Raw genomic sequence first — 26,264 nt, 5'->3', positions numbered from 1 at the left:
TATGCTTTATCACTTATGGTTTATTTTCTAAGATCTACAGATTGTCCAACATATTGGACAAATGTCAAGCTCAGCAGTTTGTTTTACAGTTACAGTAGGCTACAGGCTGTATCAATACTGACCATTGGCAAACACATCCAGACTGTCCTAGCATTGAATATGCATATTGAATACTGATACAAGCGGCAAATGTATTCAATTCAGTCAAATAAACAAGTAGAAAATATGAGCATGGACCCAGAGAGAGCTGTCGAATGGGGAGGCAATAATGGACAACATTAATATTAGAGGAAACAGAAAAAAATCATATTACAGCAAGATGCAGCAGTAAAACATACCATTCTTTATTGTTTACAAATTGATTAGAGATTGCCGTAAATGTGAAGTTACCAGGTGTGACAAAAAACTTTAATACTGTTCAGTAGTCCAACAGCGCTCTCCTTGAAGGTAATTTGAAGGTCAAAACATGTCTGGAAGATATCTCTCTGTGTGTTTGAGTGAAGTGTGTGTTCACTGTTCAAGGAGTGAAGACAAGAGACAGATAGAGGGGTTGCATGACAAATGCCACTCAAAACCTTCAACGTTTCGAAGGAAACTGTTAAAATGCAATTCACAAATGACATGATCGACGACTATCATAAATCTTACCTAACAGATATCTCTATAATCTGACTGACCCAGGTCAACAATTCAATAAGGACAATATCTGCTATAGTTATCACACAAGTTGCAGATGACAGCAAACAGTGAATCAAAATCAGTGAGCAATTGATGGTTGCTACTGTTCCCTCTAATTAATGTAGTCCACTAGATCAACCCCAACCAGTGTAGTCAAGCCAACATGTTTAATCAACATGTTCACACGTTTCAAATATATTTAGATACGCTTTGGAGAGCAACGTTGAGGCTATGCTTACAAGACCACTATGGCATGACTATAAACTGGGACACAAATACGTACCTACAGAACACCTTAATTAGAAACGTTATTTCTGTGATATATAGGGTATGATAATATTATAGTAGTCTGGACTAGATTAGATTAAGCATACATTTATAGTACAAAAGCATACATAGAAACACATTTAGAAAATGAATTTATATGGTGATGTTGCTTTTTTATGTGAAACAGCGCTCTCATGTACAGTATCAATGGAGCATCCTCAGGCAACAGGCTTAACTCAAAGGGTAGACAAATACTGTACAGTAGAGGTACATTCATTTAGAGTCATCTGAAGTAAAAACCTCTCCTCTGCTTAAAGACAGGACAACTCCTTTAAAAGAGGTAAAGAGCGTAATGTGAGTGTCGGGTTCAGTGAGCACAGCGCCTCATCTCATGCTGTGCCATGAAGGTCTGGAGTCGCCGGCAGGCCTTGCGGGTCCTTTTACACTGGCTCTTTTCTGGAATCTTCTCCAGCCACTCGTCCCTGCTCAATAAGTACCTGGGGCTGTGGATGTCACATCCAACATGTCATTAGAGGACATACAGTAAACTGTCATTGTATTGTACTCTTGGCTTATGTTGTCATAGGAAGTCATGTACCGTAATTTCGCGACTATTAGTGCTTATACTGTACATTGATTTTGCAAAATTTGGTCAGCTATGAGGTTAATACAGGGGGGCAGTTAATATGGTGTTAATATGGTTTCGTTTCTTTTAACTTGCATAAACACTGTCCTGCGGCTTATACACAATGCGGCTTATATGCGGGAAATTAATGTAGTGGTTGGTTTTAATTGGAGAAATGGAGTGTTCAGAGCTTACCTTCCCATGGCATCTAGAGTGGGTGTGATGGCTGTATTAGTACCCATGAACATGTACTGGGCTTCCATGGTCAGAGCAAAGTTCACACAAGATAGTCTTTGAACGAGTTCCCGTGTTGCACCAATATGAACTCCTTCATCTTTGCCTGTTGAGCCAGTGATACAATAATTAACATAAATCAATGCAGAATTGACCTAATTGCATTAGCAATAGCAGATGTTCCCATATTTGAAGACTTGCCTGTTTGAAGAATTTTGATCACTTCTGTAGAGTAATAATTGAAGACGCCATCACCTGTTGAGTTGACCACCTTCACAATGTAAACTACCAAAAATAATTAGTCAGACCAGGTTACATCCCAATTTTTTGACCAGGTATCTGTGACAAGAGAATCAAATCACTCATTCAAGAGACTCACCAAAATCAACAATGGGCTTGTAACATGCAAAGTCAGTGCGTGTGTTTGACTGCATGTTTTCACTGAAAGTCACTTTAGGTGTAGGACAGGAGCCTGTGACCACAGAGCATAGGGTTGCAGTAACATCCAAATGTGCAGCAACGCGTAAGAAAACGTTTTAGGATTTAACAGATACCTCATGTGCCACCTACCTTCTGCACAACTGCAGACATCTCCATGACACCGCTTGGAAACCATATCTGTGTAGGCTGCTCTGTAGAAAACTCCACATTTCTTAGCTAGACAGCAATCCATTAAAAAAAAGGACAACCGTGGTGTGGACATCAAACAATACCAGTGTGGGAATTAGTGAGTCATTTAATCTTACACTATATTGCCAAAATTATTTGCTCACCTGCCTTGACTCACATAGGAACTTCGGTCACATCCCATTCTTCATCTATAAGGTTTAATATAACAGCTTCAACTCTTCTGAGAAGGCTTTCCACAAAAGTTAGGAATTTGTTTTTGGAAATTTTTGACCATTTTTTTTCAGAAGCACATTTGTGAGGTCACACACACTGATGTTGAACGAAGAGACTGCGAGGAGACTGCCTTCCCAGAAGAATTGAAACTGTTATAGTGGCAAAGGGTAGACTGACATCATAACCCTATGGATTAAGAATGGGATTTGACCGAAGTTTATATGTGAGTCAAGGCAGGTGAGCGAATACTTTTGGCAATATAGTGTATTTAAAGCACTTATTTCCAGAGTGAAGAGAGGCAGATGTTTTTACTTGGATTATAGTTGTCGTAGATTACAGCAGCAGCTGGCTGGACTAGTCCGATAGGTACAATCTGTTCCGCTCTGAACTGTAGACACTCTGTAGTGTCTGTTACCTGACATAAAATCCAGTCATTAGAGCAGTACTCTAGTTTTAAAATCAATCAGGAAAGTGAGCTGATAATCAGACACAAGATATTGAAATCACTGGATAACAGCAGAGAATGTAAGACGTGAGTAGAACTCACCTGATTGAAGTAGAGGTACACTCTGTTGGATCCTAAGTCAAAGTGATCAATGTACTTCTCTGTGCCCTTTACTTTCTAGAGGAGAACGTGCACTAGGCTGTGATAACATTCATGTGATCCAATTAAACATTCAAACAGTAATAGCGGAATTCTCTAAACATGTGAGTGATATATCTTTAAAGTCAGTGTGGAAATATGGTGTCTAGGACAGTGCAGTCAGAATGTACCTCCTCAAGGTCCTTAACATTTACGTTAAGTCCACTCAGCAGAGAGATGTCCACGACGACCATCCCTTTAGACGCCCCATTTAGCATCCTAGAGGATGAGGAGCATCAGATGAGATGACCAGAGCGGTGTAGAGGTTTATTTTCAGATGATGACATGCAGTGGTGCTCCTAGTTTGCATGATGTCCTAGACAACCACCCCGCCTCAACCAGCCCATACTGCCCATATGAGAAGTCTTTGCTCACCCATAACAGACTGTGTAGGTCAGAGACTTCTCCTTCTTCATGGGGTCATCCTTCTGCGGTATCTCTCCCTCCAAGTTCAGATAATCGTACAGGTCGTCTAAGTCAGGGATCGCTATGAATAAAACAATAGTTACTTTTTTTTACCAAGAAAACTCAAAACCAGCCTGAAAACAGTTTCAGCCATGGTATTAGTAGTTACTGATGCTTTCATTGCCAATGAAGGATAGGTAGGATTTCTCAAAGTTCATGTAATTTTGACATCTCTCTGTGTGTGTGTGTGTGTGTGTGTGTGTGTGTGTGTGTGTGTGTGTGTGTGTGTGTGTGTGTGTGTGTGTGTGTGTGTGTGTGTGTGTGTGTGTGTTGTGTGTGTGAGGGAGAGAGAGAGTGTTACAGTAGTGACACTGAGAAATCCTATATACAGTATACAGTATATGGACTTTGCTTACGTTCAAATTCCACTTCCCCTTCAATCGTGACATTCAGGAAGAATTCGTCACAGGCTGAGTGAGGCTTTTTCAGGCTCCTGTAATTTTGCACAACCTGTTGGATGAAAAGGGGCATACCTGTCAAAACTCCAAATCACATAATTAAATTATCCATCTGAGAGAGAGCAATTATTGTTATTGTTTAGCCCAAATATGTACATACCGCCAAAGTGCCGTCTCCTTCTCCTTCAATGCGAACAGAGACTTTTCCCCCTTTCCTGATCTGAGGTAACACAAACAAGTCATCACTAAGGATATGGAAACAGTCTGTAAAAAATCTACCAATCACACCTGTGATGTACAATACATATGCATTTCATACTGTCCACACTGTTGTTGTTGTTTTTTTTACTGTATGAAATGGGTCCTTATTACGTATGTTAACACAGTGCTGTAAAACTATTGTATAGAGTTTATAGTTTTACAGATTATTTTCATTATGTTATTACACAATTGTAGTAGTAATAGATGACTTCATCATGTGTTTAAGACTACTGTTACTGGACTAATGAATGTCACCTTTACCTTGATGGCTGGCTGGGTGAGAGCATTATGTTTCGTTAACCTCACCACATCCTTTCGACCGTCTTGAAAACACATCTCCACAGTGAGGTTCAGGCCATTCACATCATTGTTCTGCTCGCTGAATGTGGCAAGGCCCTCCAAGGCCACAACTGTGTCCTTCAGACAGTTAAGAAGCCAGATTAGCTGAATTTGGACTCCTTGATGTGTAAATATCAAGGCCTTGATACATTTTGAGTCTGATCTTATTTTGTTCTTTGGGTTTTTTAATGCAGTGAGGTGCTGGTTGTTGGCATGATACCTGACTGCCAGGTGAGTTGAGGTACTGGGTCCTGAAAGTTCATGATTTGAGGACTTCACTGCCCTGAGACTTACCTGGGTGGAGTGGAATCCGCCCCCAAACTTGCGCTGTTCCATTATCCATGACGCAATACTCATGGCATACTGAGTGTCCCTCACAGCCACGGCCTGTAGCAGGGCGTACGCCGTGGTCTCCAAAGACAGAGGGTCTGCTCGTACCCCGATGTCAGGGCTCTGGGCTTTTGTTGATCCCCAGAAACACCTATTTTTACCTTTCAAGCAGAGGAATGGAGAAAATATGAAATGCCACTTCAATTTTTCAATGTAAATATGAAGATACCCAGGCACAGGGCAAGCAAGGAGCACTAATGGTGACCTAAGCCACTGAGACTAAAGACTTCAGCTGTGGCCTCCTTTCATTTCTATCAGTGTTGATAGCTGACTAACCCCCCCCCCCCCCCCCCCCCCCCCACAACCCCTCACACTGAATTTAACAGCATTTAGATATGACTCCCTTGTGCCCCCTTCAGGTCTTCTGCTGTCAGTGCATGGGCTGGACTGGGGCTGGTTAGGCTAATTGCATAATTTAATAATAATTTGACACTTCTCTTCATTTGTGCAGGCACCTTTCGAAAACACAAAGGCTGGACTTACTAGTATCGCAGTTGGCCAGATCTCTGAGCTTCTTCTGTGCTTGAGTAGCTGCTGAGCTCTGGGTCAGTGAGAGGGCATAGGCTGTGATGGCTACAGAATAAGGATCCTCCAAGGAGTTCAACTGCTGCACCAGGTAGCTCTGCGCACTCTCCATGGCCATTCTCTGAGGTGGATCGTTTTAAAAACATCGGAATGATTGCCCACATTCAAGTTTTTCATTCAAAAGACGGTCAGTTTGTGATGAGCTATTCAAGAGTTATACAACTTATTTTCAAGTATTGAATTACCACTTCTGTAGATTCAGAAGTGTCGAAGACAGACAGAGTCTGGTGCATTGCTATGAGAACATAAGCAGTCAGCGACGTTTCTCCAGATGATTCCCCAACTCTGCCCTACAGCGTGAGTAAAAGAAGTGTCAATAATGTGCTGAGACATTAAAGTTATATTATTTTCAGTGGATACATATGTTATACTGTAGATACAGTTGAGGTTTTGGTGAGGCACTAATTTGTAATAAATACTTGTAATACTCTTAATATAATGTTATAGTGCTTTCATATTGTTTTTATAAGGCTTTACAAGTCAGTAATACCTGCATGCTTCTGCCATTATAGGGATTGATCCCCTGGAAAGAGCCTCCTTCAGTCTGTTTGGATATAATGTAGGTTATGGACTTCTTTATGTAGGAATCCTCAATGGGAATGACTTCTCTAGCTTTGGTGAGTTCTTTGGCAACAAATGCTGTAATCCTATTGAGAAATATCCATTTAATAGTTAAAACAAACACATCACAAAGGGAGATTCAGTACATATCAAGCCCGACCACATTACTTGGACATGAGGAACAAGAAAAAAATCAATGATGAAGAGAAAACGAGTTGAAAACAGAGCAAAGTCACCAGATAATGCTTGGGGATGAAGAGAACCTCCCGTAAGAACCATCTGCCTTCATGTATGTCAGGACTTTGCTGTAACCTGCCAAAATAAACGTCACATGAAAAGAATGTGAATCAAACAGGCTTGTGAGGCACACTTGCAGTGTGCTATAGTCTCCACTATCCAGGACTTTAAATACCACATACTGTATTTTTCACATTCAGCTCACCATTCTTTTTTTCTTAAAATTAAAATATCTTTGGGGGCTTTTTGTGTCTTTAATCAGACAGTACAACAGAGAGAGTGACAGGAAGTGAGAGGGAGAGAGATGAGATGGGACCAGGAAATGACCCGGGTCGGACTCAACCGATGGGCACATGGTACCCTAATATGGGCGCTGTAACCAGTTGCGGCACCCCCCAGCTCACCGCTCTGGATCATGGACAGGGCGTCATCCCTGCGGCCAGCTCTCAGGTTGATCCACTGGTCAGTGGCGTCCAGGTACTTCATGGCGTTGACGGCAGAGGACATCTCTGCCACGGTCTGCTCTGCACAGCCCGACGGCAGTATGATCAGCTTCTCGATGCCCTCCAGGTTCAGATAGTTACTCACAGACTCCCCCATCACACCCCCTGGAAGAGTACCATACACAGAGCTTTGATTCAATCCAGCTCAACTTTTAAATTTGATGAATGCCGTCTCCTTAGTCACTGTCAATTCAACTTTTATTCCACTTCACATACACCAAAACACTTTTCACACTTGTAAGATTTAATGATAGTGTTTGTTCTACATGTACATTGCACACTCATGCCGTGAAGAGACAAGAAACATTTTGTACCCTAAAAGTTAACCGAATATACAGTACAGTTAGAAGCAGGACTGCTGATGTTTAAGTTGCTATGTTCCTAAATCCCCTTCTCACCTTTGAAGCTAATGTAGGTCTCTGGTTCATCTCCAGGCACCATGTCAGAAGGTGTTGTGATGTCAAAGTCCAGCTTGTCAGCTAGATAGACATGAATGGATGCTAGAATGAAGCTCTACACTCTCCGACACCACACATGTGCTTTAGTCAATGTACTGTATAGGCTAGTATTACCTTTACTGTTGATGATGTGCTGATGATAAACTGAGACTAGCTCCCCTTCCCCCTGCACCAAAAAAAAACAATAATCATAACAATAATAGCAATAATAATAAATGATTATGTATTGTATAAATACAGGATACAGTCGATGTCGGTGCAGAGGTGACCACACACTGTACCTCAACTTTGAGCTCCTTCTGTATTTTATCCGCTACACCGCTTGAACTGTGGGCCAGAATGGTGATGGGAAATGTGCCCTTTTCGAGGGGCACCACGGTGAAATACACGGAAGACGCCGAGTTGGCAGGGACTGTGATGCTCTGTTTGGCCCTGTCTTCCCCAGAGGTACACAAGTCCTCAGAGGGCAACATCTCCACAGTCACCTGGAATGGTTGTTAATGCTTATATGTACTTAACACATCCACATCACACCACCAAATATACATACAATATATATATATATATTTATATATATATAATGTAATAGATAGCAGCAGACAGATGTAGTGAACCAATCAAAACACACCTTCCACAAGTCATGGACACAATGGAAAACATTGGCGGTCTGTGTATTAAACACAGTTGGATCTAGCTAATTACTCTTGAGCTTATACTTTAAGAGCTCTTTTTAAAAGGCCTCAGTCAATTTATAATCATTCACATTGACTGACACTACCTTTAGCTCTGTGTCCTTGTAATTGAACACCACAGCTTTCACCTCCAGCTGTTCAGTCTTTTTCACTGAGTATGGCAACTTCACAGACACAAAAAAGTCCTGGAACACCCTTAGTTGTTTGGGCTCTGCAACACAGAAACCTGAGGGACGAGACACGTGTTTACACAACTGCTGTGCGTAATTGTGATTTGTGATCATGCCATTATACAAGTAAAGAGAGAGCTCTTGCCTTTGCTTGGAGAGATCCCCACTGCTTGGATTTCCCAGGTCGTGATAGAATCTGGAGCTGGTACAGAGTGCCTTTGAAAAACCACATACCGGTTGACATTATTAATTTTACAGTATTTTTTCTTAACAGAGAAACATATAGAATGCATACTCTTCTTGCCTCAAAGAAGCACGGAAGATGTTCTATCTAATGGCTGAGTGATAGATGCAAAAAAAGATGAATGGAAAAAGGAAAGCATTCTCTCTTGTGTCAGCTTAAGGTCTGAATGCACAGCTTTGAGTGGGTTTCACCTGAGCTGACCGCTCTCATCTGTCTCCGTCAGCTGCCACATCCAAGACTCTGGGAAACTGCTCCTCAGGTGCACGTCTGTCCCATCGATGACCTCATCTATCTCATTACTGTGGCCTGCGTGAGAGGAAAATAACACTGGTCAAAGCTAACCTTCTTCCCTTCAAATATTTGATCTAACCCACCCTTAAGCTCAAAGGGATGGTGTAAAAGCAAAACATGCCACTGCTACCCACAGGATAGTTGTACTAACCTCTTGCAACGCTGTATTTTCGTGTTGTCTTTCGCATCTCGGTAGCCGTTTTACAGCATTGAAGAAACACGTCTCTGCACTTTTTGGACTTGCCCTTAGTCCTAATAAACCTCTGCTCACAGGTGAGTCCCTGCCGGTTATACCGGACTCCATCAGCACAGCATGGTCGAACGTCTTGCCCATACTTCATGACTGAGGACAGGATCCAAGGTTGAGTTAACATTAGATATTGTTTTTGATATCGTTTGTATGAAACACTTCTGATGAGTTTGTAATAAATACCAGACCTTTCATCTTTAATATATAGTTAAATATTGTATCTGATATTGGCAAAATCTCACCAACAGAAGAGACGTCCATAACTGTGTTATATCTTTTGGATCGTTTATTTTCAGAGGAGCAGGAGCGACCTATAGCGACCAAAGGGAATGGAATATAATCACATATTGGCAAATATCTCATCTGTAGACAGAATGGCTGGAGTAAGTACTATTTTATAAACTGCTGAAGCACATACTGTGCCTGGAGAGAGTATTTGGCATGTCACAGTTGCACATCCAAATGAGGCCTACATCCCAAAAAACAGACTGGGCATTCTTCCCTCCTCCAACAGAACAGGCCAGATCATAGGAGTTCATGTAATCAAACATCTACCCAAGCACAGACAGATGAACAATTACACAAATAGTTAAAGCAAATATGTAATATTAAGGAACACAATGTAGATATTTTATCATTAAATAACAGTTTTCAAATAACAGCTTCTTTCTTTTTAGATATTCTTGCTATGCCTTTAATCTGATAATGACAGTGAGGAGAGTGACAGGAAGCAATTGGGTGAGAGAGATGGGGTGGGATCAGAAATTACCCGGGTAGGACTGGACCCAGGGTCCCTGTGGGCACATGGACCAGTACAGTACGTGGTATAGGCACTGGGAGCTGTAGCCAGCTTCAAATTAATTTTAAGGCAACTGATTTATCATAAGAAAAATGGCATCTTTGTCGTAGCCATTGCGTACCTGGCTTTTCACCCCTTTTTGACACATTCGGCATTATTTTCTAAACGAAAAGTGATGCTGGAGGTGAACTCTTCGGTTGAAAATTGATACCAAAGGGAAAATACTGTTTGCTGCTTTGACAACAAGAAAAGCACTCAGAGAGCGCAGACCTCTGCCTGTATTGTTCTTCCTAGGTTGTCATACATTCAAACCTAAATTATTCAGATCGCCACCACGTGGTCATACCATGCCATTACACCGCTAAGTGAAAAACATAAACGGCTCCGGACTCCCAAAATTGAATCGTTTCTTCCTTGAAAATTTCATCGAAATGCATCCATTACTTTTTGAGTTATCTTGCTAAGAAACAGACTGACAGACAAACAAACAAACAAACAAACCCCGATTAAAACATAACCTTCTTGGCTGAGGTAATTATAGGAGGCACAGACATGGCTGCTGAATTAAAAAACAGATTTGATTTGTTGAGAATGTTCTCACCTTCTGTGCAGTCAACTTGTTCTGTTTGTTTAGAATGTACACAGCTGAGTCCACAGCCACCAGTGCAACTTTACTGCGGCTGTCTGCTTTCACCACCACATCCACGGACTCTGCAGGCTTGTGGTCTCTCAATGGACTGATCTCAATCTATGGAGACGTGATGCAAAAGAGCTGATCGTCTCCAAAATATGTTCTCACTTTGGTTAAAAGGCGTCAGCCAAATGTAATATAATGTAATGTCTCCAAAATAAAATGTTTGAAACTATTTGATATTATACAAAATAAAGCCACCTTCCCCTTGCAGATATCCTTGACATCCACCCAGACTGAGTCTGCCACTATCGTTGTTGGGCCTCTGAAGTAGTATGCGAGCAGACGGAAAGAGGGCGCCATATCAGTGCTGTACGCGATGGTGATTTCTGTGAGTTCACTTGAAGTTGTCTGAACACTTTTAACCTGCAAGGTTTTACCCTTACTCAGGACCTGCAGAGGGAATGAGGGAATGCTTGGCTTAGTCAGATGTACTCGACAGTTCACTTAGGCCTATTAGTGCACTCCATTTAAAACAGCACTAAAGAAGCTTTTGCTCTCTCTCTGGGTCTCCTTGAGTTGAGAGTTGAGAAGCACAATAATAAACCGCAGTAGTCTGTAGAAAGAGATCTCCGAGTTCCTGTGGCATAGCAGCTCTTTTCCATTTCAACTTTGGAGGAGGGGCAGTGTTCCTACCCAAACACAAAAAGTTGCTAATGTAGGTCGATATTGGTCACTCAGACAATGGCAGAGAAGTGCTGTTCGTCATGTTATGAGGTCATGTACCATCAAAGTGATTTAGGAAATCTATGTTAAAGTAAAAAAAAAAAAAAAAAAAAAGTCTTAGGTGCCATAAAAGCATTGCAGAGCGTTTGTCTAGAACTAATGATCTTACAGGCTAGGACTGTTCGGACAGTGACATGATCGTGATGCAATCAGACTTATCTAAGCTAACAGCTAACAGCCAACATTATTCAAGGATGAAAGATAGCTAATTTGCTGACAAATAGTATTTTATGCTTTACATCTGTTATATTAGTTTGCTGAAAAAGCTACATTTACATTTCATTTACGCATACACATTTTGCCAGAAGAAAACCCAGATGGGTCGATACGTTGTTAGTTTTCAAGTTGCTGAACTCTGGTGAGTGGACATTCTCTCTTCTACTACTAATAAGTGAAGATACGATTGTTAGTTGACATTCTCTTGCCATATACTGTAGGTAATCTTGTTTCCTCTACATTGTCATGTCATATAAGAGCCAGTAAAATGTATAAATAAAGAACATTTTTGAAGTGAGATAGGTGGCAGCTTATAGGGAATAGGCCAATTACCATGTAGTAGATGTGGGAGGGTCGGGCGGTGCCAGCTGGAGAGATGTCTCTGAAGCGAGCTGTTAGCTCCTGGTCTGGAGCAAGAACACGGTGTTCCATCTCAATGCTGAGAGAATCCTGTGTGTTTGGGACTGCTGTGACCATCATTTGTCCAGAGGGTGTCTTCTCTCCTTCAGCAGATAGCTAAGAGGAATGAGTGGTCAGAGTGAGTGACCCATGAAGCCTTGCAAACATTGAAACACTGCACTTACAAGTGTTGAGCATTCTTTCCTTTGCTTTTAATTATGTAAAATAAAAATGAGAAGGCTATGGCACTGTTAGCCCTTTAGACTCTTACCTTGATCTGCAGGGATGCAGCTTGCTTGGGGACTTCAAAAGGAATTTCAGTAACTCCGTCTTTAGTCGCTACAGCCTTCTTATTTATGATGTTTTCTGTTTGGTCAGTTAATTTCACAATAACGGCAGCGTTTAGCTTCACGTTTGGGATGGGGCTGCCATCAGGATAGGTGGCTGTGGCCTGGAAAACAACAGATATAGATTATGCAGCTGCATTGTGGCATTGCTAATCCCAATAGCACCTGGTTCTATAGGGTATTGCCGTTTATATTCCAGAACCACAGTAGGTTTTGATGTACATGAATGCTGTAATAGCAGTCCTTCAGGATTGGTTGATAGCCTTTGTTTGATATCATTAAGACTACATGGTGGGGGATGCATAGATCCCCATGTAATGGGTTTGCACTGGTATGTCTTTGTTGATAATACGTAACCAAAGGAAATTCCTGTTTTTGTGCTCTTTAATGCATTTCCAATGAACTTTTTGCACTGAGTGCACCAGAGAGCTTAAAGTAAGGTTAGCATACCAAAATGGAAAACTTGCTGCCAGGGGCAAAGTATTTCTTGGTCTTGGACATGTCAATCATATAGGGTGAGGTCACTATTTTCACAGAGGTGGTTTCTGCCTCTTCAAAGTCTCCACCTTCAAAAAAGAGGATTTATTAAACCTGTGCCGAGCCTTGCATTTTCACACATAATGATAAACCATAACCACCTCTTCACCAGCATATTATCTTGAATTTCCCCTTGGGGATCAATAAAGTATCTATCTATCTATCTATCTATCTATCTATCTATCTTAATTTGATTACACCACACAATAGTATACACATATTTGTAGCGTGACTTACTGGCCTGCTCCAAAGCGGTTACAGCAATATAAAGGCGACAACCTTCTGGGTCAGTAATATTTGTCTCTTTTACTTTTTCTTGAAAATGTTCAGTAAGGAGTTTGACACTTGCATGGCCATCCACAATCTGAAGTTTAAGAAAGAAAACCGAAAAAATGAGCAGGCATATTTCTTACACAGATGAAGGAAGCATTGTAAAAAGCTTTGACATTTAAGCTATTATGATTTGATGAAAACCCAATATAATTCAATATATTCATAAACATGTTGATGAACAAAATAAGTACAGCTTCACAGTCTTAACAGCCTATTATTGCTTTTAAAAAGGTATGACTCAGTCATACAGACCGGTGTCTGGATCTCAAGACCAGGTAGATGGATTCTATTCTTTTTATGGTCTGTGATTCCAAATCGGATGTAAGCGACACCATCAACAGCATTTCCATAGGTATACCTAGAGACAACATACATTGATTAGGCCATACCATTTTGTCAGCTAAATAAGAAACATAATAATTTTTAATCATTTTAAAAACCTTGCAGAAACTGAGAACTGGAAGCTTTCTTCTCCCAGTGTGTAGTACGGTTTTACTGCCTCAATCTTCACCTCATATGTTGGCAGAACTGGAAATTGAGAATTTAGGAGAAGACGTAACATTTAAAAAAGGAATGCACACCAAAAACATACAGTATGTAGCAAATGGTTGATAATTAGTTGACATTTGTCAACACAGAAATTGATTCTCACCATATTCCTTCACCTCAAACTCAACTGTGGTGTTTGATTCAGGTGCATCAGAAAAATATGCTTCTATTTTCCAGTGTCCAGCTCTGAAACATGTAAAAATGTCAGGTCCATGAAAGAAAAGTAAAGATGAAAGCTACAGTAATATACTAAATGTTCATATGCAACATGACATGGTGCAAAAACAAACAAACAACAACAACAAAAAAACATGAATGTTTGTTGTTGTTGTTGTTTCTTTTACTGGCAACTTACGGTTCAGTGTCAGGGATGCTGACAGTCTGCTGCGTGATTTCATTAGATTTGAATAAAGTCCCATGGACTACTAAGCCTTTGGAGTTCTATTCAGAGACATAAAAAAAATCAAAACATGATCAGAGTTTTCCTCTTGTGTGAAGTGAGATACAAACATGTCTCATACTTACAAATATCCTAAGGTTGATCTGTTCATCTTTCGGAAGCATGTACTGGTCTAACGTGAAGATTCTGTATTTGACTGGGATATATCACAACAAAATTAAAACTTGTTCAGCACATCCCAATATTAACAAATATTTTATTTCAACCACCTTACCAGTCTCTCCAGGAGTGTAGATTGGCTTGTCAGTCTGAATGAAAATATAACCCCTTTTGGTTGACACATGGATATTGACCATTTGTGGTTTCTTGAAAAACTTTGGGGAACTGGCAGACAATTGAATAACATTTTTCACAGGCTGTTTATCTTGGGCATATTTGAACAGTTTGGGGTCCACCTAAACATGAATAACAAATTATTTAAATGAATAAATAAATGTCATTAATTAATTAATTAATCAACATCACCATCATCAGTCTCTTAGTAATCAACGCTGAGCTTCCAGTGAACTTAACTTTAGTTTGACCACTGCTTGAAATCTGTTATCTTCGTTGAGAGTTACGTGCTCAGTTGATGTGAGAATGTCAGTTGTTATTGGATGTTTAATACAGAGATCAACATCCACAGGTTCAGTTGCTCCATGAATCTGCATGCTCACAGTCTCCTCCACTCCAAGATGAATAATGTTGGGAGCAGTGATGAGCCACCTGATGCACACACACACACACACACACACACACACACACACACACATGTACCCAAAACATGTATTCACACAACCCCCCCCCCCAACACACACACACACACACACACACACACACACACACACACACACACACACACACACACACACACACACACACACACACACACACACACACACACACACACACACACACACACACACACACGCACACACACATATAGAAACACATACACTCACGGCATACAATGCACACTAACAATCTCCATTGTTAACAAAGACATTTAGAATTATTCATCTAGCAGGCACTTTCAAAAGAATACGATTATGTAAGTATAATAATATAATAAATGTAGAATATCAGGAATCAGGAATAACATTCGTGTTACAGTGCAGACCTTAGGTCTGAATTTCTACTGCATTCGTAAATACTGTTACTAGAGGACGAGCCCAAAGTCCATAGCAAGTCTAAAGTCAAAGCGTTCAGATATTTACATCTACATACAGTATATTCATTTGGCAGACACTTTTATCCAAAGCGACTTATAGAATAACATGGATGGCCATGCTGGCCAGGTCTTTCCACAGCACACCACAGCACCCACTGACCGACTCACCTGGGAGACTGGGCGCCCAGCACAGTGACCACACAGCAGAGAACCAGGAGTGTGATTGCCATCTTGCTACCAGACTGGCTTGTGAGCTAGCTGAGCTTGCCTTTACCCCTCTGCTCTACTGCTCTTATGCAACTTCTTTATTTACTTTGTTCAAACTATCCAGGGGACATGTACAGTATGGGAGAGGTCAACATAGCCATCGTGAAACCACAGACAGGAAAACAAAATCAGAGTTGTGCTTGCATACATGTATTTATATGCATTATACAAATGTGACATTACTACATGAATTATCTCTGGAGTTGGAGAAGAAGTCACATGACTTCCCAGAAATCAGCAAGTCGATCACATGCGGACTCTCTTGCTCAATCTTGTTTTCAAAAGCTACACTGTCCATCTGTGCGTATTTAGTTAACATGGCAGTGAGAGGTGGTAAAAAGGAGCCTCTTTTATTATTTTGCAAAATAATATATTAGCATGCAAAACTTAAAGGTGCGGTCAGGGATTTTGCAGGATGTAGTGTTTGTTTGTGTTTTTGTTTATGGTTATGTTATTAGCAGATACTTTTGCTCAAGAAAACCATACACTATATTTTAGGACCAGATGAAACATGCCAGAGAGGCATCTCACCCCTGCACCTTCAGTACTCAAATTCCATGCAGGGTTTTGTTTTTGTTTGGGGGATAGGCTGCCCCCACTTTGTTTCTTTCCAGTTTTCAGAGCCTGAGCTGCCTACAGAGATCAGGCTTTTTTTCTTCTTTTCTTTTTTACAGTGTAGCCTACTGTAGGCCACTCACGGAGTCTGCGGTTCAGCCCTGCACACGCCCAGACTTGAACCCGTGAAACAGCAGCACTTCGAATCAGGAGTCGAGCATGCTAACAATCCAGCTGAAAACGCCCAGGCTACTAGCTTTCATACCAGCAGCACTTTTGAGGCGTCGGGGAGTGAGGTTTACCAACGTTCCACACGTACAGCTAAGCAAGCTGGCATCCATTACACCACACTATATTGGTGCACAGTCATGTTGGAATAGCTGGGCTTAGCCCCTTAGTTCCAGTGAAAGGATGTCTGAATTCTCTGAAAACAGTCTAACGGTCAGTTTTTGAGACAGTTTGGGTATGGCCCCTTCCTGTTCCAACATGACTGTGCACCAGTGCACAACGCAAGGTCCGTAAAGACAGAGTTTAACCAGGGCTGCCAAGTCTCACGCTTTGAGCGTGACAGTCACGCAATTTGACCCATTCTCACACCACACGCCATACTTGACATTTCTCACGCAAAATATTTCCCCATTCAGTGCGCTATATATATATTTTTTTTTTCATGATGATAAACTTTGGTCATCGCCTTGCCGTAGGTCGAGCTCTGATTGACTGACAGCAATAACCAATCCATCAGTCCTTTGTGCCTAAATCTCACCAACCACCGAAGGCATGTGGAAGAAACTTGGCAGCCCTGCGCAGTGGTTCAACACAATGCAGGTTACAGTACCAATACTCTGTCTCTGTCTGTGGCACCTTCGCATAGTCTAGCCCCTGTGATGCCACTTTAGGCATATTGCACTCACAACACAATTTAACTATCATCAGGCCCAATAGGCGTCGTCTGAATGCAACACTGTTTGAGAAGTTAGTTGTGCTTAAAGGCATCGACTGAGGAGACACCACTAGCTCACACAAGGACAGCACAAAGACTTGAGTTCACAAGCTTATATTGCAACAGTTGCAATTTTAGTTTGCAATTTTCCTTCCTTTTTTCTGTTTTATAGTATAGTTTCTAAAAGCCTATAGTAAAGGCTTTTAGAAAGAAGTATTTTGTAGTATTTTGAAAATACAAAAATACAGTATTTTATTTTGATAAATTTCTTGGCTGCTGTATTTTGTATCTTATTTTGATACATTTTAAAGGTGGGTATTTGGTATTTTATTTGGAAATACATTTTGATGTATTTGTGCCCATTCCTGACAACTGAATAGCATAGCCTTTGGGGGCAAGTTTGCTACGCCAAATTAAATAGCTTTTTAAAGCCTTTAAGCCTAAAAAAATACCATTAATTGTCTGTGCAACTTTGGAGTTGGTCCCAGCAGACAAAAGTATTGTATACCTTATACCTTTTATACCTTTTTAAATCACTGTTTGTGCAGTCACTGCATTGCCTTCCTATTCTTCCAGTCACTGCCATATTGTGTGAAGTAACACTGTAGCCTACAAGTAATTTACGAAATGTGGCGCAAGCTTCCATCCATGGATGGAAAAGGAGGAGAGTTCAGACTTTCTCCCCACAAGGTGGCAGCAACTTGTAGAGGAGCAAGGTAATGCACTAACAGCCATTTTAATACCATTTCATTACACAAACAAAAGTAAAAATACTTTAGTTTGTCTGCAGAGACCATAATAACATAGAGATGTAATGATTTAAAAAATCTAGTTTTAATGACTTAAAAGAGTGATTTACTGTGATGTAACAAAATTGCCCCAAATGCTATGCTAAATTGCTATTCAATTGCATAATCCGATCTTATTCAAAACTTAACCTAATTGACGTTGTTTTGGTTCCTAACTAAAAATTTCACTTTAGGTCTTGTCGTAAGTACTGTATGTACTATATGGTTTATCACTTATGGTGATATTATTTTTGATGATTTACAGATTGTCCAACATATTGAAAAAAAAACGACAACTTTTATTTTCAGACCAGCTCAGCAGTTTGTTTTACAGTTACAGTACAGAGGCATGTATCAATGCTGACCATTGCCCAAAACATCCAGACTGTTGTGCTTGCCATTAATATGTACATACTGTATACCGATACAAGTGTATAAACTCACTCAGGTGGCAAATGTATTCAACTCAGTCAAATAAACAAGTAGAAAATATGAGCATGGACCCAGAGAGAGAGAGAGAGCTGTCGAATGAGAAGGCAATAATAGACAACATTAATATTACATTAGAGGAAAAAAAAACATATTACAGCAAGTTGCATAGCAGTAAAACACAACATTTCGTATTGTTTACAAATTGATTAGAGTTTGCCGTAAATGTGCAGTTACCAGGTGTGACAAAAGAAGCCTGAACTTTAATACTGTTGCAGAGTCCAATAGTGCTGCCCTTGAAGGTACTTTGAAGGTCATGTATGTCTTGCAGATATCTGTGTGTGTTTGTGCATGTTTATGTGAGCTTCGCTGCAGGTTGTGAAGACAAGAGACAGACACGAGAGGGATTGGATGACAAATGCCACTCAAAGCCTGTTTCGAAGGCAACTGTGAATCAGTCTGCATTTTACAAATGATATGATCCGACACCTATCATAATATATTTAACATAACAGATACCTAGTCTGATTTTAGTCATAAAATAAATAAATACCCAGGTCAACAATTCAATAAGGACCATATCTGCTATAGTTATCACACCAAGTTGCAGATGACAGCAAACAATGCATCAGTGAGCAATTGATGGTTGCTACTGTTTCCTCTACTGTAGTTCACTAGATCAACCCCAACCAGTGTAGTCAAGCCAAAATGTTTAATCAACATGTTCACATATGTTTCAAATATATTTAGATACGCTTTGGAGAGCAATGTCGTGAGGCTATGCTTACAAGACCACTCTGGCATGACTAAAAACTGGGACACAAACCATGTCCTTGTCCACTAGGCTACCTACAGAACACCTTTAATTAGACACATGATTTCTGTGGCATAGGGTATGATAATATATTATAGTAGTCTAGACTAGATTAGATAAAGCAGGATCACATGCCTGGTTGATCAGGAACTGCTCGAGCAGACCAGGCCAGCTGGCTTTCCAAACGAACCCCAGTTGTAACACATTTGGGATGACAGGCATTGATTAAACCATTAAGCCAAGAAAATGCAAATTGCGAATGTGCGCAACGTACAAGCACGCAAAGTGCGAGCAATGAGACAGAATAATGGAGTGTATGTGGAGTGTATATGTGTGTGTGTGTGTGTGTGACACCATGTGTGATTAATGAGTATATAGGCTTGCTCTGGTAAGGTACAACTTCACTCATTTCATTCAAACCATCTCTCTGTGCTTGGATATACCTGCAAATAACTGGTATGGTGATTCATAAAATGCATGCAAAATCAATCAATGACTGTAAAGAAAAGACAAATAAAAATGTTCAGTTGTGTGCACAATGCACATACAGTAAAATATGATTATGTGAACTAAGGACACAGTTCCTGTTTGACAATAAACCACGTGCAATAATAATAATAATGGTAATAATAATAATAATAATACAATTAATGTATGAGAAATAATTGATGGCATTGGAGATTCACACAAAGGAATAAAACACAGTATAACGCCTGTGTAGCAGTGAGGTTGTAACTTTAATGTGTCCTCGTACTGTATCTCCCCTCTCAGTCGTCATATCTCCCCTATCAGATATGATAGAGGTCTTCTAGCACCTTTGGATCGAAAACAAAACATTTCTTTATTTGGATGATAATACATCACAGACAAACAAAGCCAAGCACCTCTTCCGAAGCAGACTTACCATTAGCATGGGGTTAATAGGGTGCTGTAGCATTGAAAACGTAAAGAAAAAAAAAATGAATGTGACAGTTGAAGTGCTTCAGTGTTTCAAGTAAGCTTTTTCCGAGTAACCCAAAAACGTGTCAGTGAAGCTGAGGACCAACTTTGGGAGCCATTGCAGGGTTCCGTTTTGTTTCACTATTCCCCCTTCCACTCAAGTCCAAATAGGTAAATAAGAGGCACTTGCACAAACGAAAAAAAAAAAAAAAAAACACACACACACACACGCACACACAAAATGAACAGGTATAAAACAAAAAAAAAGTCTAAACAAAACAACGGCGACATCAACAAAATGCATCAAGGTAGAAGTCTGTGCCATGTGTGATGTTCTCTTTTTCGTACAGTGTCCCATTGCCCCGCCCCTCCCCCCCTCAGACCTCAGAGCTGTCATCGCTGGCGGCCGGTCCCCGCACCACCATGGGCTCCGTGCTGCTGGACGACCGCGGCGCGGTGTCGCCGGGCATCTTGTCCTCCTGCTTGCCGCGCGCCACCATCAGCGCCGCCACGGCCACCAGCAGCACGGTCAGCAGCACGCCCACCACGATCCCGATGACCATGACCGCCTGCTCGTCCTCCGAGTCTCTCTGGTTGACCTCCTGCGGGAGGACCCCCTCCTCGCCCGCCCGCGTCTCCCCCGCCCCCCCGGACCGCTCCCCGCCGCCGGGCTGCCGCGCCGCCGGCTTGTTCTTGGAGCGGTCCAGCGCAATGTGGAGGATGTTGGTGCCCCGGTTCTGGTCGGCGCCGATGTCCTCGGCCACGGCGGGCAGCCCGTTGGCGGACCTCCGTGACCTTCCGCCCCCAGCAGGGAGAGCCTGTTCGGAGGTCGGGTGGTGGTGGGAGGAGCGGAAACTGGAGGTCAGGCTGTGGTACTCCAGGCTTCTTTTGCCGATGCCACGGTTGGCGTTTTCCCGCGAGCGGACCGTGTAGATGGTGTGGATGTACCACTCTCTCCCAGCAGACACCTGGACATGGTGAAGTGGGGACAGAGGCATTTCATATGACGTTTACAAGCAAAAAGGTAAAAAATCACCGCTCATCCGTGTGAGGTGCAGGATTAAGAGTGACTGGATATCTAAGAGAAGAATCCGCACACTACAAGTCTTTGTGAAAAATAGCTTTACTGATAGCTAGCTTTCGGTCGTTAGACCTTCTTCAGGCAGGACGTTTACAAACCACTGCACCATCACGACATAAGACGTCAATACCCGCTTCGTTGCTTTGATCACACTATCAATTTGACTCACTGTAGGTGACTAAACTCAAAAGGGACAAAAGAACCATCCTGCTGATTCAAAAATGAGATGTATTAGAGCAAGCTACAGGAATATATTTTAACATATTTCTACTGGATAATGACTTCAGTAATTAGTATTCTGCCCTCATTAATGCATTAGAGTTCCTGGAAATCCAACATGGAACTTCTTTCAATTTGCATTAAATAGTTTCTTTAACACAGGACCAATATTTTAACTGTTCCAGTTAATTTGTTCTACATCTGGGCAAATATCTTGGTCTAGATTTGTTGAAGACAGCACTGCACATAGCCTGTAGGGGGAGCTGTTGCTCTATGATTGAAGAGCGCTACAGCGTGAGAACCCAGTTCAACCCACTGACTAATAATCTTAGACAGTTTATTTGTTCTTCTCTGGTATCTTCTTAAACATTTTAAGAGGTGAGACAAAAATATTTCCTTTCTAAAACTTGATCATTTCCGGTAAATATAAGTGACTCTACAAAGACACTCAAGAAACATACTAATTTAGATGGCCAACCCATAGGAAAACGTTATTAACTATTTGCTATCATTATTTTAACAACAACAAATGTTGTTGTTGTTGTTATTTTAACAAAATAAAAAACATTTAGGGGAGAATTGCATACTGGGAAAAATGTCAAAAGTCCAGACAAGGTTCTCTACGATGGAGACAGAGGCGGTGCGAAAGAGACCGAGAGCAGGACGCACCTGGAAGAGCGGCGCCGAGTCCACTCTGAAGCCGTCTGAGCCCGGCTGCCTCACAAGGGGCAGGGCGCGGGGGTCGTCCACGGCCAGCAGCGCGTTGAAGCTCACGCTGCCGAATGCCCGGGCCTGGGTCTCCGGCTGGGCTTTATCCTGGACAACACAACACAACGCAACACACTCACACACGCACTCTAATTCACTCGCCCACTCTCTCTCTCTCCCACTGATTCTATTTGCTTCAAGGCGATTTCATTCCGGCCAACTTGACCTCGATTACACATTATATTCCATAAGGCCCTGAAGGAGTTAGCCCAGCCGGGGCTTGACTCTAATTTGATTCACTGCAATTCGATTCGGTTTCAGCTCGGGCCTCTCTACCAATCAACTCACCAGGATCTTGAACCGGTAGAGCAGCGAGGAGGCGTCGGCCAGGCAGCCGAACTCAAAGTTGTCGGGGTTGTACTTGGGCACGTAGCCGTCGGCGCCCGTGCACAGGAACACCTTCTCGATGTTGCAGATGAACGAGTCGCCCAGGTTCTGCACGGGGTCCACCATCACGCGGCCGTAGATGATGTCACCTGCGGGCAGAGGCCAGTTTGCGGTGTGAAACATTACCGCTGTGCCTGCCAAGCTACGAGCACAGTGCATTATGCCGGTGTAATTCACCGGAGCATTGCTGAATACAGCACATTTAGCATACATAGCATCAGGCCATTATTGATCACCTGTTAGAGCTATGATGATATACTGTACAGCATTTCTTTTTGTTGGAGAATGCGCACATACTGCAGCTATAGTCAAACAGGCTGAGGAGTAGTGAGCCCAGTAGTGAACTCTGCCTTAGTGCTGGAGCTGTTGTGCTAGTGTGTTGAAATGGATGCTGCTGACAATGGGTGCGTTCGTAAATTCAATCTGACACGCTCTGGACGCTCCGAGAGTGGGATTGCTCTGAATAAACACACGATAAATCCATCCACGCTCCGAATTTACGAACGGTTAAGTGTGTTTGGAGTGCTCGGAGTGGCGGTTTACGAACGCACACAATGTCTCATGGCTTTTTTCCACCATAGACAGGCTTGTTTATGTTTATGGAGGGTTTTAAGCTTGAGCTGAATAAATGAGAGATTGCAGAGCATCTAAACACACAGAATGGGCATAAAAAAACCCCACCAGTGTGAGTTTTGTCTGCTGAAGAAAATGGCACATGCTGGCTGGTGTGTGATAAGTACCTTCCGTGAAGGCGGTGTCCGTCTCCTGGCCGAAGCCCATGGAACCGTCCGACAGCCACAGCGTCCGCTTGGACAGCAGCAGCATCTGAGTGTTGAGGCTGAACTCCGCCGCCACAGGATCACTCACCTGTGGTCAACATGCACAATTCATAAAAACACAAAACACACAAGTACAGTAAGCATACATTTAACCATAGGCACACAGACATCCAGACAGCAAACGAGACAGTATACTGTATATAGCCCAGTGTCTCTCCTCCCCTAAAACAGCAAGGCAAGAGAGCGAAGCGCATATCGCACCTGCTGGAAGCGGATGTCGAGGTCAAAGGTGATGGGCTCCCGAGGGTTGCACACAGGTGGGATGGTGTACTGTAGACTGGCCGGGGCCGTGCATGGGACCAGCTTTACTGTATACGTGCCGGAGTAGTCACGAATCTGGAGCACAGCAAATCACAGCAGCCATGTCAGCTCAGGATAAATGTCTGCTTATTTCTGCGTGTCTAACCCTCAGCAATGCTCCATATAAGCATTATAAATTATCAATGATAAACCACCGAAAAACGTATACACATTCAAAAACCAGAACATCTAAACTTGTAAATAAACAATTCATATGCAAAGCTCAGTTGGTATGTAGAAGGTTCCTCACAGAAAAGTCAGAGATGAAGGTCCACTGCTGAATGGGCTGGTTATAGGTGGGCTCAGTGCGTACAAGGGAGAGGTTAAAGGTCACGCCAGGGTGATCCGGACACATGACCATGGAGGACAGAGAGGATGCTGGGAGATCAAAAAAAGATTTGAATGAATAAATGAATTCGATATCAGCTCAAGATACGATTTTGACAAAGTGTCAAAACAGTTATGATCCAATGTTAGGCACTTGTGTTTGTTCGTGTGAGTGTGTGTAACTTCTGAGTGTTTGACTGTATTCATGTGTTTGAGAAGAGTAAACTCACCTGAGTGGGAAACGACAAACAGACCCCTAAAGCGCGCCTCGGTGCGGAAGTTGACCACCAGGCGACCGTGCTCATTGATACGCATGCTGGTGGGGTACAGGCCCCCTGAAACATCAAAAACACAACCACAGCCTCCGCTTCAGTCTCAATCGCTTCAATGGATTAAACAGTCTGCTCTACTGAGCACAGCTGATTCAGCTGTATTACAGTATGCGCGCGCGTTCTGCCAAGTCAGTGAAATATTCAGCTTCATCAGACTGGAGAGTTGGGATCAGTAAAAGCAACAATCTGTCACAAACATAATCCATCAGAGCTGCCCTTCTGTTTCTGTGCAAGAACGTCAGTAAATAAATATTTATTTACAAAGCACATTTTCCAGAGCACAGCAAAGCAAACATTAACCATTAAAATGAAATGGAATTAAACATTAGCTGTAAACATCTCTTTTTTTCCTCTCAGTCATTTTGGCTCCTGCTGTTCGTCTCCTTCCTTACCCTGCAGTTCTGCTTCTGGCGGGCTCCCGATGCCGTCCTTCCACAGGATAGCCGTGTCGTAGACGAAGGTGAGCCGCAGCTCAGACTGCAGGTCGAAGTGCTGCCAGCCGCCGGCCCCCACGGGCGAGTGGAAGACGTAGGACACGTGCAGCGGGACCCGCAGGGTCACATAGGACTGCACCAGGTTCAGCACCTGGACGCCGAGAGGAGCAGGAGCATACCAGTGAAACGCACATCCTGGGACTCATTTAACTGGGTATATTATAGCATTAGCATTATATTAATTCATATTATATGCAGTGTATATTGTACATTACTGTATATACAAGTCATCATACCCCTTTGACATAGTTACTTTTTTTGTCTTACAGCCTGACATCAAAACCCATTTTAAAAACAAAATCTTATAGGCACTGTACATTAAGATTATTTAGGCCTATACTATTGATTCACAGCGTTCGGAAAGTGATCTGAACTCAGCAATATAGTTTTCTAAATAAACATCTTTAGAAAAATAGATCTCTACAAAAAAAAAACTAAATCTCTACTGCAAAGGGCCATTGGAAAGACTGTGGTGTTTCTATGGAGTAAAGATGAAGTGATAAAAGCAAAGCATGTTCCTGCACACATCCAGAAAAATGCAAGAGCGGACATTCTCCCAATTTATGACACCAATCAAAGGTAGAAAAGGGAGTTTGTTATGAACTTTTAAGTGGAGCAATATAGCAATTTTAGAGACCATAATTGCACTTTACACTTTAATTCAACATCTTGTAAACAACTCAGTGAAGTGGTGCAAGGAGATATCCCTGGGAAAATCTGTTTATCAAATGAGCTCACTCTCGACTCTGGAATTTTACCTTCCAAACATTCCGGAGTGATCTGTGCTCCTTTGCACTCAAATAAACAAGTGTATACATCCATCACAGACATGAACCAGTCCAAAGCACACAGTCCTCCTCAGCAATTAAGATGGCAGGGGTGCACATTTGGTTGTCACTGAGGCGGATGACTGATATTTGTCCCAGGCTTGCTCTTCCTAGTGTCGGCAGCGACTTGATCTGTGGGGAGGCTCTTATCGTCGGGGGTATCTGACGCGACCTGTGGGGGAGGGCGGGGGGGCGGGTGGGCATATAGCTCACGTCGCCGGCAGCCTTCGGCGAGGAATTTATGCGCCAGAGCATCCCTCTCCTACTTGACCCTTGACCCCTCCCGGGATGTGCCTGCGCTGGCGGGGGAGTCGTGCAGAGGCAGGCCTCCCTCTGGCGCCCTGGGGGTGCCGGGCGGCACGGGGAGAGCAGCGGCATTCAGCCGGGGTGTGTGTGTGTGTGTGTGTATCTATGTGTGTCTCAATAGGTCCAGGGGCCATGGAGAGTTGAAACACAGGTGCGTGTTCCAGGCTGACTCCGGCGTGTTTTTCCTGAGGCCGAGGGGCGTCTGTCTGGGCTTTATGCTGTTCCATTCTGAGCAGCATGGGGCGTTAAGCTTGGAGGGGGGTGTATAGTTTTCGCTCTTGTTATGGACTCTGCTACTTTTGGCAACT

At 42.4% G+C, this 26,264-nt stretch overlaps 2 protein-coding genes across 2 annotated transcripts in view; both read right to left on the bottom strand.

Annotated features, from left to right (window-relative positions):
- LOC134099309 (complement C4-B-like) lies at positions 1–15,624 on the bottom strand. Its single transcript, XM_062552110.1, has 41 exons — positions 15,510–15,624; positions 14,706–14,896; positions 14,406–14,588; positions 14,257–14,327; positions 14,087–14,172; positions 13,835–13,917; positions 13,623–13,710; positions 13,435–13,540; positions 13,087–13,213; positions 12,763–12,878; positions 12,237–12,416; positions 11,900–12,082; positions 10,826–11,017; positions 10,535–10,681; positions 9,553–9,685; positions 9,377–9,445; positions 9,036–9,227; positions 8,785–8,899; positions 8,495–8,565; positions 8,266–8,405; positions 7,769–7,972; positions 7,602–7,653; positions 7,428–7,508; positions 6,931–7,134; positions 6,526–6,601; positions 6,219–6,375; positions 5,914–6,018; positions 5,627–5,789; positions 5,048–5,244; positions 4,676–4,831; positions 4,314–4,373; positions 4,112–4,205; positions 3,666–3,777; positions 3,422–3,509; positions 3,195–3,269; positions 2,960–3,062; positions 2,375–2,461; positions 2,184–2,276; positions 2,006–2,089; positions 1,766–1,910; positions 1–1,448 (listed from the first exon to the last, which is right to left on the bottom strand). The coding sequence occupies exons 1-41, from the start codon at positions 15,569–15,571 to the stop codon at positions 1,313–1,315; spliced, it is 5,007 nt and encodes a 1,668-aa protein (XP_062408094.1). The 5' UTR covers positions 15,572–15,624; the 3' UTR covers positions 1–1,312.
- A 4,657-nt stretch (positions 15,625–20,281) lies between these two features.
- LOC134099151 (FRAS1-related extracellular matrix protein 2-like) overlaps positions 20,282–26,264 on the bottom strand; it is a 97,501-nt gene continuing 91,518 nt past the window's right edge. Inside the window, exons 17-24 of the mRNA XM_062551942.1 lie at positions 24,722–24,914; positions 24,228–24,332; positions 23,921–24,048; positions 23,572–23,706; positions 23,272–23,398; positions 22,433–22,620; positions 22,046–22,192; positions 20,282–21,044 (exon numbers count right to left, since the gene is read on the bottom strand). Of these exons, the coding sequence (XP_062407926.1) occupies positions 20,454–21,044; positions 22,046–22,192; positions 22,433–22,620; positions 23,272–23,398; positions 23,572–23,706; positions 23,921–24,048; positions 24,228–24,332; positions 24,722–24,914 (1,614 nt within the window). The 3' untranslated portion in view covers positions 20,282–20,453. The remainder of the gene's footprint in view (positions 21,045–22,045; positions 22,193–22,432; positions 22,621–23,271; positions 23,399–23,571; positions 23,707–23,920; positions 24,049–24,227; positions 24,333–24,721; positions 24,915–26,264) is intronic.

This window comes from Sardina pilchardus, chromosome 13 (genome assembly GCF_963854185.1).
Source record: "Sardina pilchardus chromosome 13, fSarPil1.1, whole genome shotgun sequence".
In the NCBI taxonomy this organism is placed as follows: Eukaryota; Metazoa; Chordata; class Actinopteri; order Clupeiformes; family Clupeidae; genus Sardina; species Sardina pilchardus.
The sequence above is the reverse complement of the archived record's forward strand: the minus strand, read 5'-3'. Positions and strand labels throughout refer to the sequence as shown.

Bases quoted from the DNA above. Each gene is read 5' to 3' on its own strand.
- LOC134099309 (XM_062552110.1), bottom strand. From the start codon at position 15,571: ATGGCAATCACACTCCTGGTTCTCTGCTGTGTGGTCACTGTGCTGGGC. The intron at 5,790-5,913 runs GTAATTCAATAC...GATCCACCTCAG, and splicing joins CTTCTGAATCTACAGAAGTG to AGAATGGCCATGGAGAGTGC. The intron at 1,449-1,765 runs GTAAGCTCTGAA...TGACATCCACAG, and splicing joins ACTCTAGATGCCATGGGAAG to CCCCAGGTACTTATTGAGCA.